At 61.9% G+C, this 14,294-nt stretch overlaps 1 protein-coding gene across 2 annotated transcripts in view; it reads left to right on the forward strand.

Annotated features, from left to right (window-relative positions):
• Positions 1–14,294, forward strand: part of PRKCB (protein kinase C beta) — a 131,363-nt gene that overhangs the window by 42,595 nt on the left and 74,474 nt on the right. For both annotated transcript variants that reach the window (XM_075435985.1, XM_075435986.1), the window contains exon 3: positions 11,367–11,449. In XM_075435985.1, the coding sequence (XP_075292100.1) occupies positions 11,367–11,449 (83 nt within the window). The remainder of the gene's footprint in view (positions 1–11,366; positions 11,450–14,294) is intronic.

Here is a 14,294-nt window from a genome sequence, read left to right on the forward strand (position 1 = left end):
GGGGCTGGGGGGGCTCGGCGGGGCTGACGGGGCTCCTGGCAGGTGCTGGGGGGGCTCGGCGGGGCTGACGGGGGTCCCGGCAGGGGCTGGGGGGGCTCGGCGGGGCTGACCGGGGTCCCGGCAGGGGCTGGGGGGGCTCGGCGGGGCTGACGGGGCTCCTGGCAGGGGCTGGGGGGGCTCGGCGGGGCTGACCGGGGTCCTGGCAGGGGCTGGGGGAGCTCGGCGGGGCTGACCGGGCTCCTGGCAGGGGCTGGGGGCGTTTGGGGGGGCTCGGCGGGGCTGACGGGGCTCCTGGCAGGGGCTGGGGGGGTCGGTGGGGCTGACGGGGCTCCTGGCAGGGGCTGGGGGCGTTTGGGGGGGCTCGGCGGGGCTGACGGGGCTCCTGGCAGGGGCTGGGGGGGCTCGGTGGGGCTGACAGGGCTCCTGCCGGCATCGCTGCCAGAGCCGCAGCCGCTGCTGCGTGCGTTGCGCTGGCCAGGAGCATGCACGGGGCTAAATTATTCAGTCTGAAAGCGAATCTCTGTTGCAGCTCGGTACGGGAGAGATGCTGATGAAGTATTTAAATTCTGAGCCGTTTTTCCCTGGGCCGGGACGAGGCTCTGCAATGTAAAATTAATGTCTCTGTGTCTCTGGAAGCAGCTGCCGGCCCTGGCGCGGGTGCGCAGAGCGGCGGGCGCTGCCGGCCGGTCGGCGTGGTGGGCTTTGGGAGATGGCTCCAAGAGAGGGGCCCTTCCCGTGGGATCCTGGATCTCCCCAGACACGGCCTTGCTCCAGAGCTGACGTTGCCCCTCTTCCCTCCCAAAGAGCGAGCAAGCAGAAGAGCGAGGGTCGGTTTGCTTGGAGAACTGGGCGCTCTCCCTGCAGGGTGAATGGGAGATGGGAGCCAAAAGCCCGGAGCTGGTACCGGGTGTACGGGCAGAGCAGGAGCCTGAAGAAATGAGGGTGTTTCGGTCTGCCCTTTCCCTGACAGGGATTTGCAGAAAAGAGAGGATTTCTGCTCCTCGGGCACGTAATCCCCGTGGCTGAGCTCCTCGCCGGGCGGGCTCAGCCCTGCCCGTGGCGCTGGGGGGGCCGGGAGGAGCGGGAGCATCCCCCTCTCCCCGGGAACAGGGGGAACGGCGTCGGCCGAGGGGTGATGGGTGGGGGGCGATGGCAGAGCCCACGCAGGCCCTGATCCCGCACGTGTTTGTGCCCACGCTCCGTCCCGTCCCAGAAGCCAGCCTGGGCTGCGGGGCGGTGGGCGACAGTCCTGCCCGTGGCGTGGGCTCCCGCGTGGTCCCTGCTTCGGGGACTGCTGACGGGCTCTGCCGGGGAGCAGGACGGACGGCGCCGATCGCTTTTGTAATGGCTGGAAGATTGGATGGCTTTAAAAAAATATATCCTGCTGCTTTCACGGCAGAAATCCCAGGAAATGCAGTTGTATCTTCCTGGCGCTGAATGACAGCTTTCTGGGTGCCAACTCGCCAGGCTGGGCCTCTTCAGACCCGCGGCGGAGGCCGCTTCGTGCCGGCAGCGCAGCATCAACTGCTCTGCGTACGAATCGCTTTCTGGGATGGAAAGTCCCTGGTCGCTGCTCCGGCGGTCGCAGTCTCCTGGAGAAGTGAGGCTGGGGAGACCTCACGGAGGAGAAGCTGCTGTCTCGCTCGCTCTTTATCTTTTCCCCCCTCTTCCTTGAGAGAAGCAGCTCTCCTTTTCTGCCGGGATCCCCGGCTGTGCAGAAGTGCCTTCCTGCAGCCTCGCCTCCTGCCACCCGCCTTGTCCTTGTCCCCCTCTTCCCAGGGGCTTCTCTCCCCCCCAGCCCCCTGCGCGTCCCGATGCTGCCGTGCCGGGGCTGCGTGCCCGACGGAGCCGATCGGCCCAGCCCAGGGTCTGCCAAGGGATGGGGGCTGCTCGTCGCCCCTTCCTCGGGGAGCCGTGGCGGGGGCAGGCACGGGCCCAGCGAGCGAGGGCAGGGCTGCGCGTCTCCGGCTTCGTCCTCGGGGCCGGTGAGCAAGCCAAGGCACGCAGAGCCAGCGCGTCAGCCTGGGCTCGCCGAACCCCCCCTCATCCGGAGCTGTGTCCAGTGCTGGGCTCCCCAGTTCCAGAAAGATGAGGAGCTACTGGAGAGAGTCCAGCGCAGGGTTGTGAGGATGAGGAGGGGACTGGAGCATCTCTGCTACGAGGAGAGGCTGAGGGAGCTGGGCTTGTTCAGCCTGGAGAAGAGAAGGCTGAGAGGGGACCTTAGAAATGCCTCTAAATATCTGCAGGGTGGGGGTCAGGAGGATGGGGCCAAGCTCTTTCCAGTGGTGCCCAGTGACAGGACAAGGGGCAACGGGCACAAACTGAAGCAGAGGAAGCTCCAGCTGAACCCGAGGAAGAACTTCTTCCCTCGGAGGGTGACGGAGCCCTGGCCCAGGCTGCCCAGGGAGGCTGTGGAGTCTCCTTCTCTGGAGATATTCAAGACCCGCCTGGCCGCGGTGCTGTGCAGCCTGCTGTGGGTGACCCTGCTTGGGCAGGGGGTTGGGCTGGGTGACCACAGAGGGCCCTGCCGACCCCACCATGCTGGAATTCTGTGATCCCCATCCCTGGAGCTGTTTCCTGATGGGTTTCTGCAGAGCAGAACTGCGGTCCCCAGAATCCCCGAGCCCGGCCGTTTTTGCTGTGCCTCTCTGGAGCTGGCAGCGGGGAAGCCGCTGAAGTCTGGTGAGGGGCTGAAGATATTTGCGGTGTTGTAAGAACTCCAGAAAGCTTTTAGGCAAAGCTGGGGATTAAATCCAAACAGCACAAATTTTAGCTCAGCTCCTCTCTGCGTGCTGTAAGTGATTAAAAGCTGTAAAGCACTGTCAGAAATTCAGGACTTCCCCTCCTGGAAACCTTTTTCCCCTTATTTTGTGATTACCATGCTTCACTGCCTTTGATGTAGCGAGGCTTATTTTTTAACGTGGGAAAGGAAAATTGTGGGCAGCTGCTGGCTGTGGTGCGTTTCAGTACATCATGGAGGCAAAGCCAGGCCAATGCACCTGACCCCGTGAGCTTGCCCGGCGTAGGTGGATCAGCACAAAGCTCCTTTAAAAATTTATGCTTTTTTGCTGTTGTTTTGATTTCTCCAGTTTTGATAATCCGAATTCCAAGCTGTTTCCTGAATCTCCTGTTACTTAGGAAATGGAAACGTTATCCAAAGGAGAATTTCCACAGGTTGTGAGGGAGCAGCTACGCACTGAGATGGGCTCAAAATAAGCTTCGTGAGATTAGACCCATCTGCTAGGTCACGGCTCCGTCAGCGCTCTGGGGAGGTTTCAGCTCCTCCCTGGGTTTGGTCTTTAGATGAATCTTGCTTGGTCCTTGTTCTGGCTCTGTTAACCCTCGGTCTGTGTGCCTCCTTTGACGTCTGAGACTGCTCGTGGTGCCTCCAGACCTCTGCCTCGCCCAGCGGAGGTGGACGAAGGGCTTCCCTTCAGCGGGAGCGCGGCTGCTGGGAAGGGATGGGCTCAGGGGAGGCGTTGGAGGTGGCTTCCCCGAATTACTCATTTCGTGAAGGACTCGGAAAGTTGATTAGCCCCTTCTTCAGAACATCAGGACAAGGAGTTCGTGCAACGAGTTGGAGCAATAACTGGAGATCAGAGAGGAGGCATGGCTGCGTTCTGCAGCACGGAGTTGCTAGGCAGGGTTCACTCCTGCAGGAAGTCATTTCTCACAGCGTCTGGGTTGTGAGGAGGGCTGGATGCCTTCCTGCCAGCTAACGACGCGTGGTGTGGGAGCTGAGGCTAATCACATCTCACGTGGCAGGCTCCAGGCCGGCAGCGCGCGGGGGGCAGGAAGCGATTCATCGCCTCGAGCCACCCGGGTGCCTGCCAGGTTTGGGCTCTCCTGGTGTTTCCGAGCCCTCCGCTGTGGGCTGGTGCCAGGGCCCCATGCCGGTGGCCGGGAGCTTGTGTTGGGGACGCTGCAGCTTGGAGGCAGCTCTGGGGCTCGCCTGGCTTTTCTGGGCTGTGCGGAGACGTGGTGCTTCGGGTGGCTCGATGCCACTGCTTCCCCTCCGGCATCTGCCACCCTGCGCGGCCATCCAGCTCCCTGCAGCGAGGGATCGGTGCCGTGTGGCCAGGGGCAAGGCGGTTTTCACCTCCAGAGCCTGCTTCCGGCATCCCAAAAATCTGATCCAAAGTGTTCTGGAGAAACGGGGCCCCAGAACACCCCAGAGGACCCGCTCGGAGCAGGGCTGGCGGCTGCGTCGGTGAACGTGTGAGCTGGCAGGAACGGCCCGGGCAGAGCCGCCGCTCCGGCGCTTGGGGCGGGTGCTGTGCTGCCGTCCGGGACGCACTCGGCAACGTTGGGCATTTGGAGCTGTTTGCGAATAAAATGCTGACCCGGAGACTTCTCTGGGCTTTTATGTTCCTGGGAGCACCCGTGCTCGCGCGGGGCTGGCTCCCCGAGGGGCCTGAACGCCAGCATAAGGAGCTTAAATCTGCGATAAAGGGCTTTGCCCGGGCAGAAGGCACTGGACTGGGAAGGATTTGGTATTCTGGGAGGAAACCTTCCAGCGTTGCCGTATCTTTGGGCAAACTGCCCAGCTGTCGGCTTCCGGGAGAGCATCGGAACGCGGACGGAGCGTGCGAGGTGAGCTGTGGTGGGGAGTCTCCCATGATATCCTCCTAGGGAAGCTCAGGAAGTGTGGGCTGGATGAGTGGTCGGTGAGGTGGATTGAGAACTGGCTGAATGGCAGAACTCAGAGGGTTGTCATCAGCGGCGCTGAGTCTGGTTGGAGGCCGGTAACTAGCGGTGTCCCCCAGGGGTCAGTACTGGGCCCAGTCTTGTTTAACTTCTTCATCAACGACCTAGATGAAGAGTTAGAATGTACCCTCAGCAAGTTTGCTGATGACACCAAACTGGGAGATGTGGTAGATACACCAGAAGGCTGTGCTGCCATTCAGCGTGACCCGGACAGGCTGGAAAGCTGGGCAGAGAGGAACCTGATGAGGTTCAACAAAGGCAAATGCAAGGTCCTGCACCTGGGGAGGAACAACCTCATGCACCAGTACAGGCTTGGGACGGACCTGCTGGAGGGCAGCTCTGCGGAGAGGGACCTGGGTGTCCTGGTGGATGACAGGTTAACCATGAGCCAGCAGTGTGCCCTGGCTGCCAAGAAAGCCAATGGGATCCTGGGGTGCATCAAGAAGAGTGTGGCCAGCAGGACGAGGGAGGTTCTCCTTCCCCTCTACACTGCCCTGGTGAGGCCTCATCTGCAGTACTGTGTCCAGTTCTGGGCTCCCCAGTTCAAGAAAGGTGAAGAGCTACTGGAGAGAGTCCAGCGGAGGGCTATGAGGATGGTGAGGGGACTGGAGCATCTCTGCTACGAGGAGAGGTTGAGGGAACTGGGCTTGTTCAGCCTGGAGAAGAGAAGGCTGCGAGGGGACCTTATAAATGCCTACAAATATCTGCAGGGTGGGTGTCAGGAGGATGGGGCCAAGCTCTTTTCAGTGGTGCCCAGTGACAGGACAAGGGGCAACGGGCACAAACTGAAGCAGAGGAAGCTCCAGCTGAACCCGAGGAAGAACTTCTTCCCTCTGAGGGTGCCGGAGCCCTGGCCCAGGCTGCCCAGGGAGGCTGTGGAGTCTCCTTCTCTGGAGATATTCCAGCCCCGCCTGGACGCGGTGCTGTGCAGCCTGCTCTGGGTGACCCTGCTTGGGCAGGGGGCTGGACTGGGGGACCCACAGAGGTCCCTTCCAACCCCTACCATTCTGTGATTCTGTGGTTCTGTGGGAGCTCTTTGGCGTTTGTTTGCGGGGGAGGGGGGGGGGTCTCTGTTCCCGCAGGACTGGCTGCACCGAAGTGATAAGCTGTGGGGGCTGTGAGAAGTGCCTGGTCGGTGACGCTGCCCGGTGCCTCGCTGGCTGGGATGCTCGTGATGGTCGCTCGGCGTGCCGGGGCCCCGTGCAGCGGGGTCCGGCTCTTCCCATCAGCTCTGCCCCGCGTCGAGGTGACCGGCTGCCGAACCTGCCCGGCTGCCCCCAGAGCCGCCTCGCGATGCCGCAGGCGCCCGCTCGCCTCTGGTTGCTCTCCGGTTAACGTCGAGGTCTGTTCTCTGCGATTTCGTGCTCTCGCTGAGGGTTTCGTTCCCCGCGCTGTGCTGTGGCTGGCAGCAGGGCAGCGGCGACCGCGAGGCAGGCGGTGCGGGGGTCCCATCTCCAGGGTCAGAGCTCAGCATCCAGTGGTCTTGGTCACCAGCCGTGGGTCTGGGATGCCAGAAGCCCTCAGCAATCAGGGGGCTTCGACCCACCTTCTTGCAGCCGTATGTCCATGCAGTGCCATCGAGCACTGGAATTGTCCCTCCTGCCGTTGCTGAGGACGCGCCGGGGGCTTCTGCCCGCTGCGGTAATTTGCAGCGTTGTTCCAAGACAGGCGAAGGTGCGGCTGCTCCCGGCCGCGCGCTGTCGAAGAACGCTGCCGTTGGCTGGCCTGTCCCGCTGCGTTCGGCAGCCTGGCTTGACCGGCCGGCGGTCCGCAGCCTGCAGCCCAGGGATGATGCTCTGCCCGCTGCCCGGCCACGCTGGCAGCCCGGGGGGCCCTGCCCCTGCCCGCCGTGCAGCCGGACGCGTGCTGCGCAGTGCTCGTACTCCTGGAACGCGTCTTGACGAGGTTTGTGTGGTGGGCAGGCTCTGTGACCAGCCTGGGAAACTGCTTTGTGGTTTTCCTTGAGGATTTTTGAGCAGTGGTTTAGGCCAGGAAGCCTCTAAGCGTGTATATGGATTTTTAAGCAACACCCATTAGCATTTTCTCTCTCTTCATCCTGCAGAATAAGGCCAGTTCGTAGGGTTTGAAAATACCCAGTTGCTCTTCTGGTTTCTTAGCTCTGAAAACCAACATTCTCGGAGACCTTTCTTCCCGACACTGCCTCAGCTCGCGGGGGTGGAGGTGCGGGATCCTGCCCTGACGCTCCGGTGCAGGGCTCTGCAGACCTGGGGCACGGGGCTGGGGCTGCTGCAGACGTGCGTCCCAGCAAGCCCCGGCGAGCCCGCGGCGCGGAGCACCGGGACGCTGCCTCTTGTCTCTTGCCGGGTTTGCATCCTTGGCTTCCCCCGGGACGGAGACGTCTGCCCGGATGCCGGTGATGAGAGCTCCAAGGAGGATCTGGGGCCAGTCGACATTCTTGCGTTGTGCAGTAACGAATGGTGAAGGTTAATGTTTCATTTTTGTTGTATATAAATGGCTCAGGACGTTTCTAGCTCACCAGTGGGATTTGATAACTTTATTATCACCATAATAAGATTTACAAATTAACTGTCTAATTAGCAACCTGGGAAAGCTGCTGCCTGGACTGCAGTTTGTAAATGGGCAGACACAGGCTGAAGATGCTGAAATGCAGTGAAGCCAGGGCTGGCACAGCGGCGCTCGTCCCAGCAGACGCCGTGGCTGCCTGGTCGCCTGTCCCGGCACCGCGCTTGGGGAGAGCCCGGCTCGGCAGGGTGGAAGGCGAGCGATCCCTTCCCGGCATCGCGCTCGGGGAGAGCCCGGCTCGGCAGGGTGGAAGGCGAGCGATCCCTTCCCGGCACCGCGCACCGACCGAGTCACTGGGACGGAAGAGCTCCCAAACCTTCTCGCAGCCGTTGGGCAGAGCGCGTGTTTCGGGGTGACGCAGCACTGCCGGCGTAAGCTCCTGTACCCGGGTAGTTCTCTTGGCCGTTTTTAGCATGGATTGGCTGTTCACCTAAGCACGCGTTGAATGTTTGAGTGGCTCTTTCGCAGGCTGGCAGGGCTTCCCTCGAAGAGCTGGATGCGCAGCCCACCCGGCTGCGGTGTCGGCAGAGCCGCCTGTTCGCTCCGGCCGCGCAGGGAAGCGTTACGCTTCGCCGTCGTCCCGCGGGTTGTCCCGGCTGATTGCTGGAGACCCAGCTATTCCTGCGAAATATTCCGCTGCCACAGAGATGACTTGCAGTGACTCGATATCATTTGCTCAATTGAACTGTAATATGAATGTTTTGAACGCACAGCAATTATTTTGCTGCTTGAAGAGGAAATATTGCGTTCCTAGGGTGTTCCTTAGGTCCCCACTCAAAGGGCAGGAGGCGTTACCTGTGTGTATGGATTTAATGCCATCTTTAATGATTCAACTCTTCAGTGAAACCTTACAAGAATATGGGGGAGAGGCTGCAATAAAAAGCCAGGATGGTTTTGAGCTTCTCGGAGGCTGGCTTTCTAGTCTCCCTTGCCACAGGGAGTGGGCATTTCCCCTCTTCTGCTTATGCAAGTGGGAACGTCAGATGAACGTGCTCCGCTGTCGCGGCGTCTTCGGCGAGGCACAAGCGAGCAGCGCGCCAGGGTTCTCCTTCCTCTCCACATTCCCTCTTTGTTTCTCCTCATCACCCAAGTTCTGCCTCTTAGATTCAATGAGCACTGAGCAGACTATAGACAGCCACTGCAGGTTCTTCCTCTGCACAGCAGAAGACTTGGACTTCTGAATTTTTTTTTATTTTTAAATCGAATGCGTTTGAAACCCACGGCTCTGCTGCTGCGCCGCGCCGACCCCGGGGAGCGAGGCGTCCCTGCCCAGGCGCTGGCGCGAAGGGCATCCAGGAGCGATCGTCGTGTGTGGAACCACGGCCCCGCAGCTTCCAGAGACAGCACAGACGGAACGGTCACGTTTCCCTCTGCCGCGGAGCAGAGCCGAGCTGACAGCCTGCGCGTGCCCTGCGCAGCGGGGAGCGTGCGGGAGGGACGGCGGGGAGCGGGTGAAGCCGCCGTCACGCAGCACAACGCGAACCTGCTTCAGTCCCCGCCGCGCCTCGGGCGCCGCGTTCGGGCGCGCTTTGCCGGGGGGATCCGCGCGGCAGCCGGGCAGCGCGCGGCGTTGCTGGGTCCGTGGAGGGACGGGGGGAGCGGGGAGGAGGTGGGAGAGGAGGAGCAGTGCCGGGCAGGTTGCGGTGGGAGAGGAAGGTGGTCGGCTCCTGCGTGGCTGTCGCGCCTTTTGGGAGAGAAGGGCGATGGCTTCATTCTCCGCAGCCCTAGGGAGCAGAGCCTGGCCCGCGACCCGTGGGCTCCCCGGACGCTCCCGGTGGGGTGCTCGGTGCCGGGTGAAGGGTGGGAGGACAGCGGCTGCCAGCCCCCAGTCCGCGTCGGGAGAGGCAGAACCAGGCGACGGGGTGAGCCATCGCTAATGGGAACACCGGTACGGACAACAGCGGCTTTTCCTCTGCTCCAGCTTCCATCACCCCAAAGCAGGAAGGTGGTTTTCCCCAAGCAGGAGCAAATATCGCTGTCCCCGAAGCATGAAAGCTGCCTGGGAGCTGGGGAAGCACCAAAGGACCTGCTTTTCGTTCTTTCACCTGCTCTGCAGAGCCAGGTTTGCATCCAGCAGCCCGTGGAGCAGCGGCGCTGGGAAGCCCAGCCCGGCAGCAGCCTGGTTTCCTCTGCGGGGCCGGAATCGCCCCGGCTCCGCTGGGAGCCCCTCACCGCAGCCACGGGCATCGGCGTGCAGCCTCGCGGCAGCGCCTGCGCTCCGGCGGGTCGCGGAGCCGGGTTGAGTTTGTGTGCACATTTCAGGACAGATCTTTGCTAATAGAGCTGTAATTCCTTCCTTCCTGCTGCCCAGACGCTCCGCTCTCTGAGTACAAATGGCAGAAGCGGTGACCAGCGTTTCCAAGAACATGTTTGTTGGTCGGGCTCGGGAAAGCGAGCGAGAGTCCCACCAGGAGAGAGTTCTTGGCAGCTGCTGTGCCTCTCAGACCTTCTGGGTTTGGTCTTTTTCATAACGAGAAACGCGAAAAGGAGAACGAATTTACAGCTGGATGTGGCAGGGCACACGCAGGGGACTGTGGGTTTAATGGCAAACGTCGCTTGCCTGTTCCTTGTTCCTCGGGAAAAGTCCGATGTTGACGCAGCTGAAGCCTGCTTCGTTTCTGCACTGCTGGGTTGGGTTTAGGTGCTGGATTTTTCTGAACCCCGGTAGACTGCACCTCATCTTCCCGTTGCTCTGTCAGTCGGCGTATCCACGGCTCACGGGAGAAGGACGTGCCCAGCAAGAGACCCCTGAGACAGGGCCGGGTTTGGTGCCTGCTTCCCCCCACGCAGGCCCAGCTCTGCTTTCCTCACCGAATCCGCGCGTGTTCCCCGTGCTCCGTTCCTGCATGGGCTCCCTTCGCGCACCGTGGTGCCTCTCGAGGCTGAGGGCCCATCCCGAGGGATGGGGCACGGATGCGGGGATGGGGATGGGGATGGGGTGTGGATGCAGGGATGGGGATGTGGCATGGATACGGGGATGGGGCGCGAATGCGGGGATGGGGATGGGGATGGGGATGGGGCGCGGATGCCGGGATGGGGATACAGTATGGATGCGGGGATGGGGCCTGGATGCAGGGATGGGGATGTGGCATGGATGCGGGGATGTGGCGAGGATGGGGATGTGGCATGGATACGGGGATGTGGCGTGGATGCGGGGATGGGGATGCGGCATGGATACGGGGATGGGGCGCGGACGCGGTGCAGAGCACGGTTGGACCCGGGGGCTGGCACCCAGGGGGAGGTGATGTGGGTGCGAGGTGGTGCCTCCGTTCCCAGCCCTGGGGCACCCTGGCTTCCCAAAGCAGGGGTGAGGTGGGCTGGGGCCCTCAGAGAAGGACCTGGGCCACCAGCTGAAGTTACCTACAGCGCTGAGCGGCCTTTTTAAGGTCCATTGCTGCAAGTAAGGTGCTTCTTTGGCATTTAGGGAAAAACTTAGCCCTTAAATGCAGCGCTTTGACTGCAGAAATTCTGCTGGCAGCTTCCGATTAGCACGCGCTGTGAGGGTTTGGTGCCTTAAGGGACATGGATTTAGCTCTGGATGCTCATGCTTGAGAGTCTGGGTGATGGCACATTGGGATGAATTCTCCTGCGCTGTTCCCAGAAGGGCGGCTTTGCTTTGTCATCGACGTGCGTGCGTGAGGAGGGAACGACGTCCGCGTCTCCTGGGCTGGCAGCGGGAGGCTGCGGAGCTGTGGAGACAAGCCGAGCTGTGGGAGGAGGATTGCCCACCTGTTCCCGTCGGTGCACTCTTCCATTTTTGGGCACATGCGCTTTCCAGCTCAGATACCCGCAAATGCCAAGCTCTCCCTCTTTTTATACGCGGCGGTGACCTCAGAGCGTGCGCAGCGGGTGACAGCGCGCTCCAAGCGAGCAGAAGGGTTCCCAGCCCTCCTTTGACGCGTGTTCAACACTTCCCTTCTGCTGAGTTGTACTGCAATGCCTGGGCCAGTTGGTGAAGTTTGAAAAGGTTTAAAAGTCTGCCGCAGGTTTACTGAAAAAAAAAATAAAGTCTGCTCAAAAATCAGATGTGACCGCGGTTGTTTCCTGCGCTGCGGGCTCCCGTGGTGCCGGTCCCGGAGCGCTCCCCTGACGCTGTCGCTCTCCTCTCTTTGCAGTCTGCTGCTTCGTCGTGCACAAGCGGTGCCATGAGTTCGTCACCTTCTCCTGCCCCGGCGCTGACAAGGGCCCTGCCTCGGACGTAAGTACGGCTCCGGCGCCCGGAGGGAAGGCGCAGCGCGGCGCGTGCCGCGTCGCCGTGTGGCATGGCGGCTGGGAGACGCTGTTCCTCCCGCTTTCCTGGCTGACGGTGCCTCTGTGCCGTTAGCTCGAGTTTTCCTCTGCCCTGTTGCTGCTAATAACCATGGCCCGAATCCAGAGCGGCCGATAACGATGTCAAACGCTGGTAGCATCTAGGTCGAGCCGATGATAGCTGTGCCTTTGTTCAGTCGGCGCAGCAAGCTGCTCGCTGTCTTTCCTTTCACAAATATTAATATCCAATGAAATCTCGCAGAAAGAATGGGTCTGGGTTTGTTTGATTGCATTTGTTGAAGCCTTCCTGGTTTTGCCGAGCTGGGAGGGAGCAGAGGCGCTGGGCTGGCTGCGTCTGCGGGGCGGCGCGGAGCGGGGGCTGCGCGGGGGGTCCCGCCGGGGCTGGAGCTCCGCACGCCGCTACCGTGCGTCCCCAGCGCTGCTCTGCTCCGGTGCGCTGGTCACGGGGCCCGGCGGAAGAAAATCTGCCGGAAGAAAAACATTTTCAAACCTTGCCCCTTGATCTCGGTGACTCGTAGCGCTCCATGGTTACTTGAGAACCCAGGAGAAAAGCGTTCTGCATCCTGCCGAGTGCTGGTGGTAGATATGGAGGCTTAACTTTGAGCGCCCGAGCGATGCCGTTATTTAACTAAAGCTCTTCTGTGTAAAGGGAAGCGTGAGCTGAAGCGCTCGCTGGGATGGCGGCGTGCGCTGTTCCGAGCGGATAACCCTGGGGGGAGGCCGGCCTTCTGCACTTGCAGAGCCGAACAGAATAACTGGAGAGCAGGGAAATGTCCAAGTCTCGTCCTGTTACCGTTGACTTGTCCTGCTCTGGAGCCGTTTTCTGTTGGATCTGGGTGTGTGGGAACCTTCTTGAGGAGGGAGAGCGTGTGTGTCTGTGTGTTCAACCTTGCAAAGCCGAATACGAGTCTGCCATCGAGGAGAGGAGGACTAATTATGCAGCAATGATAGGGCCTCTAAGTTTAAAAAAATAAATAAATAAATAGCTTCTTGCAGTAGAGAATGAAGCTGTAGCTGTACGTGCTGGCACTGAAGGCGCTGGGGCTGCTTTCGTCAAGTCAGGCGGGGTTTTTCTGCTGTGACGGCTGCAGATGTGCCAGCGGGTCGGTGTGGTGGGCAGCGGCGTTGCTGGGGACAGCGTGGCTGTCACAGCGCTGGCTGCCTCAGGGCAATGGTGTTTTTACTGTTTACTTCTCGAGCTTGTCCCGAATGCGTGCTGCACTGAGCTGGGAAGCGCCGGTGCTGAGGGTGCCGGCTCTCCCTGCGCGGCTGGGCTGGGCTGGGGTCCCACAGCTGGTCTTGGGGTTCCACGGCTGGGCTGGGCTGGGGTCCCACGGCTGGACTGGGCTGGGATCCCACGGCTGGGCTGGGCTGGGCTGGGGTCCCACAGCTGGGCTTGGGGTCCCACGGCTGGGCTGGGCTGGGGTCCCACGGCTGGACTGGGCTGGGGTCCCGCGGCTGGGCTGGGCTGGGGTCCCACAGCTGGGCTTGGGGTCCCACGGCTGGGCTGGGCTGGGGTCCCGCGGCTGGGCTGGGCTGGGCTGGGCTGGGGTCCCACGGCTGGGCTGGGCTGGGCTGGGGTCCCACAGCTGGGCTTGGGGTTCCATGGCTGGGCTGGGCTGGGCTGGGGTCCCACAGCTGGGCTTGGGGTTCCATGGCTGGGCTGGGGTCCTACGGCTGGGCTGGGCTGGGGTCCCACAGCTGGGCTTGGGGTCCCACAGCTGGGCTTGGGGTCCTGCGGCTGGGCTGGGGTCCCGCGGCTGGGCTGGGCTGGGGTCCCACAGCTGGGCTTGGGGTTCCATGGCTGGGCTGGGGTCCCGCGGCTGGGCTGGGCTGGGCTGGGGTCCCGCAGCTGGGCTTGGGGTTCCATGGCTGGGCTGGGGTCCCGCGGCTGGGCTGGGCTGGGGTCCCACAGCTGGACTTGGGGTTCCATGGCTGGGCTGGGGTCCCGCAGCTGGGCTGGGCTGGGCTGGGCTGGGCTGGGGTCCCACGGCTGGGCTGGGCTGGGCTGGGGTCCCGCAGCTGGGCTTGGGGTTCCATGGCTGGGCTGGGGTCCCGTGGCTGCGTTCCTCGGAGGGGCTGAGCTTCACCACAGCTCTCGCCTTCATGCGCTGCCAGGCTGCGGTCTCTGCCCTGCGTCCCCGAAGGCGAGGCCGGCGGGCTGTGGGGGAGGGGATGGCCGGCCAGACGCGGCGGTTCCGGCGCGAAGCTCCGCCGGTGTTCGTCCCGGGCTCGGAGGGTCCCGCGCTCGCCCGTTCGCGGGAGGCAGAGCTGGCCTGACCGCTCAACCTGAAGCTTTCTGAGATCTGGTGAGGTCTTCAGGAGCTGGCGTCAGGCATGGGTGATGTAATGCAGTTGGCAAACCTAATTACTATTAGTAGAATGCATAATTATTTAAATTGTAGGCAAAATAATCATTAAGATGACCTTCTTTGCATTATCCTTCTAAAGGTCATCTAATCAAGATGCGTTAACAAACACCAGAGTTGCTCCAGGAAGGCAGCAGGCCAGCGTGGCTTCATTTTGATTTTTGCATTTAGTTTTCCCACCATTTTCGGCTTTAGGAGGGGATTTCTGTAACGCTGCCACGGCGCCTTGGGTCCCTCCGCGCTGTGCTGGCTGGAGGCAGCGTCATTGGGTCTGCGCCTCGGGCTCCTCCTCTCTCCAAGAGCTCCAGAAACGAGTGTCTGTGCTGACCAGGTCTGGCTGGCACTCTGCGGGGTCGCTGGAGTCAAAGCTGTCCTCGCCGCGTCGGTGCGGGGTCGTCGCCGCGT

This window comes from Opisthocomus hoazin, chromosome 15 (genome assembly GCF_030867145.1).
Source record: "Opisthocomus hoazin isolate bOpiHoa1 chromosome 15, bOpiHoa1.hap1, whole genome shotgun sequence".
Lineage (NCBI taxonomy): Eukaryota > Metazoa > Chordata > Aves > Opisthocomiformes > Opisthocomidae > Opisthocomus > Opisthocomus hoazin.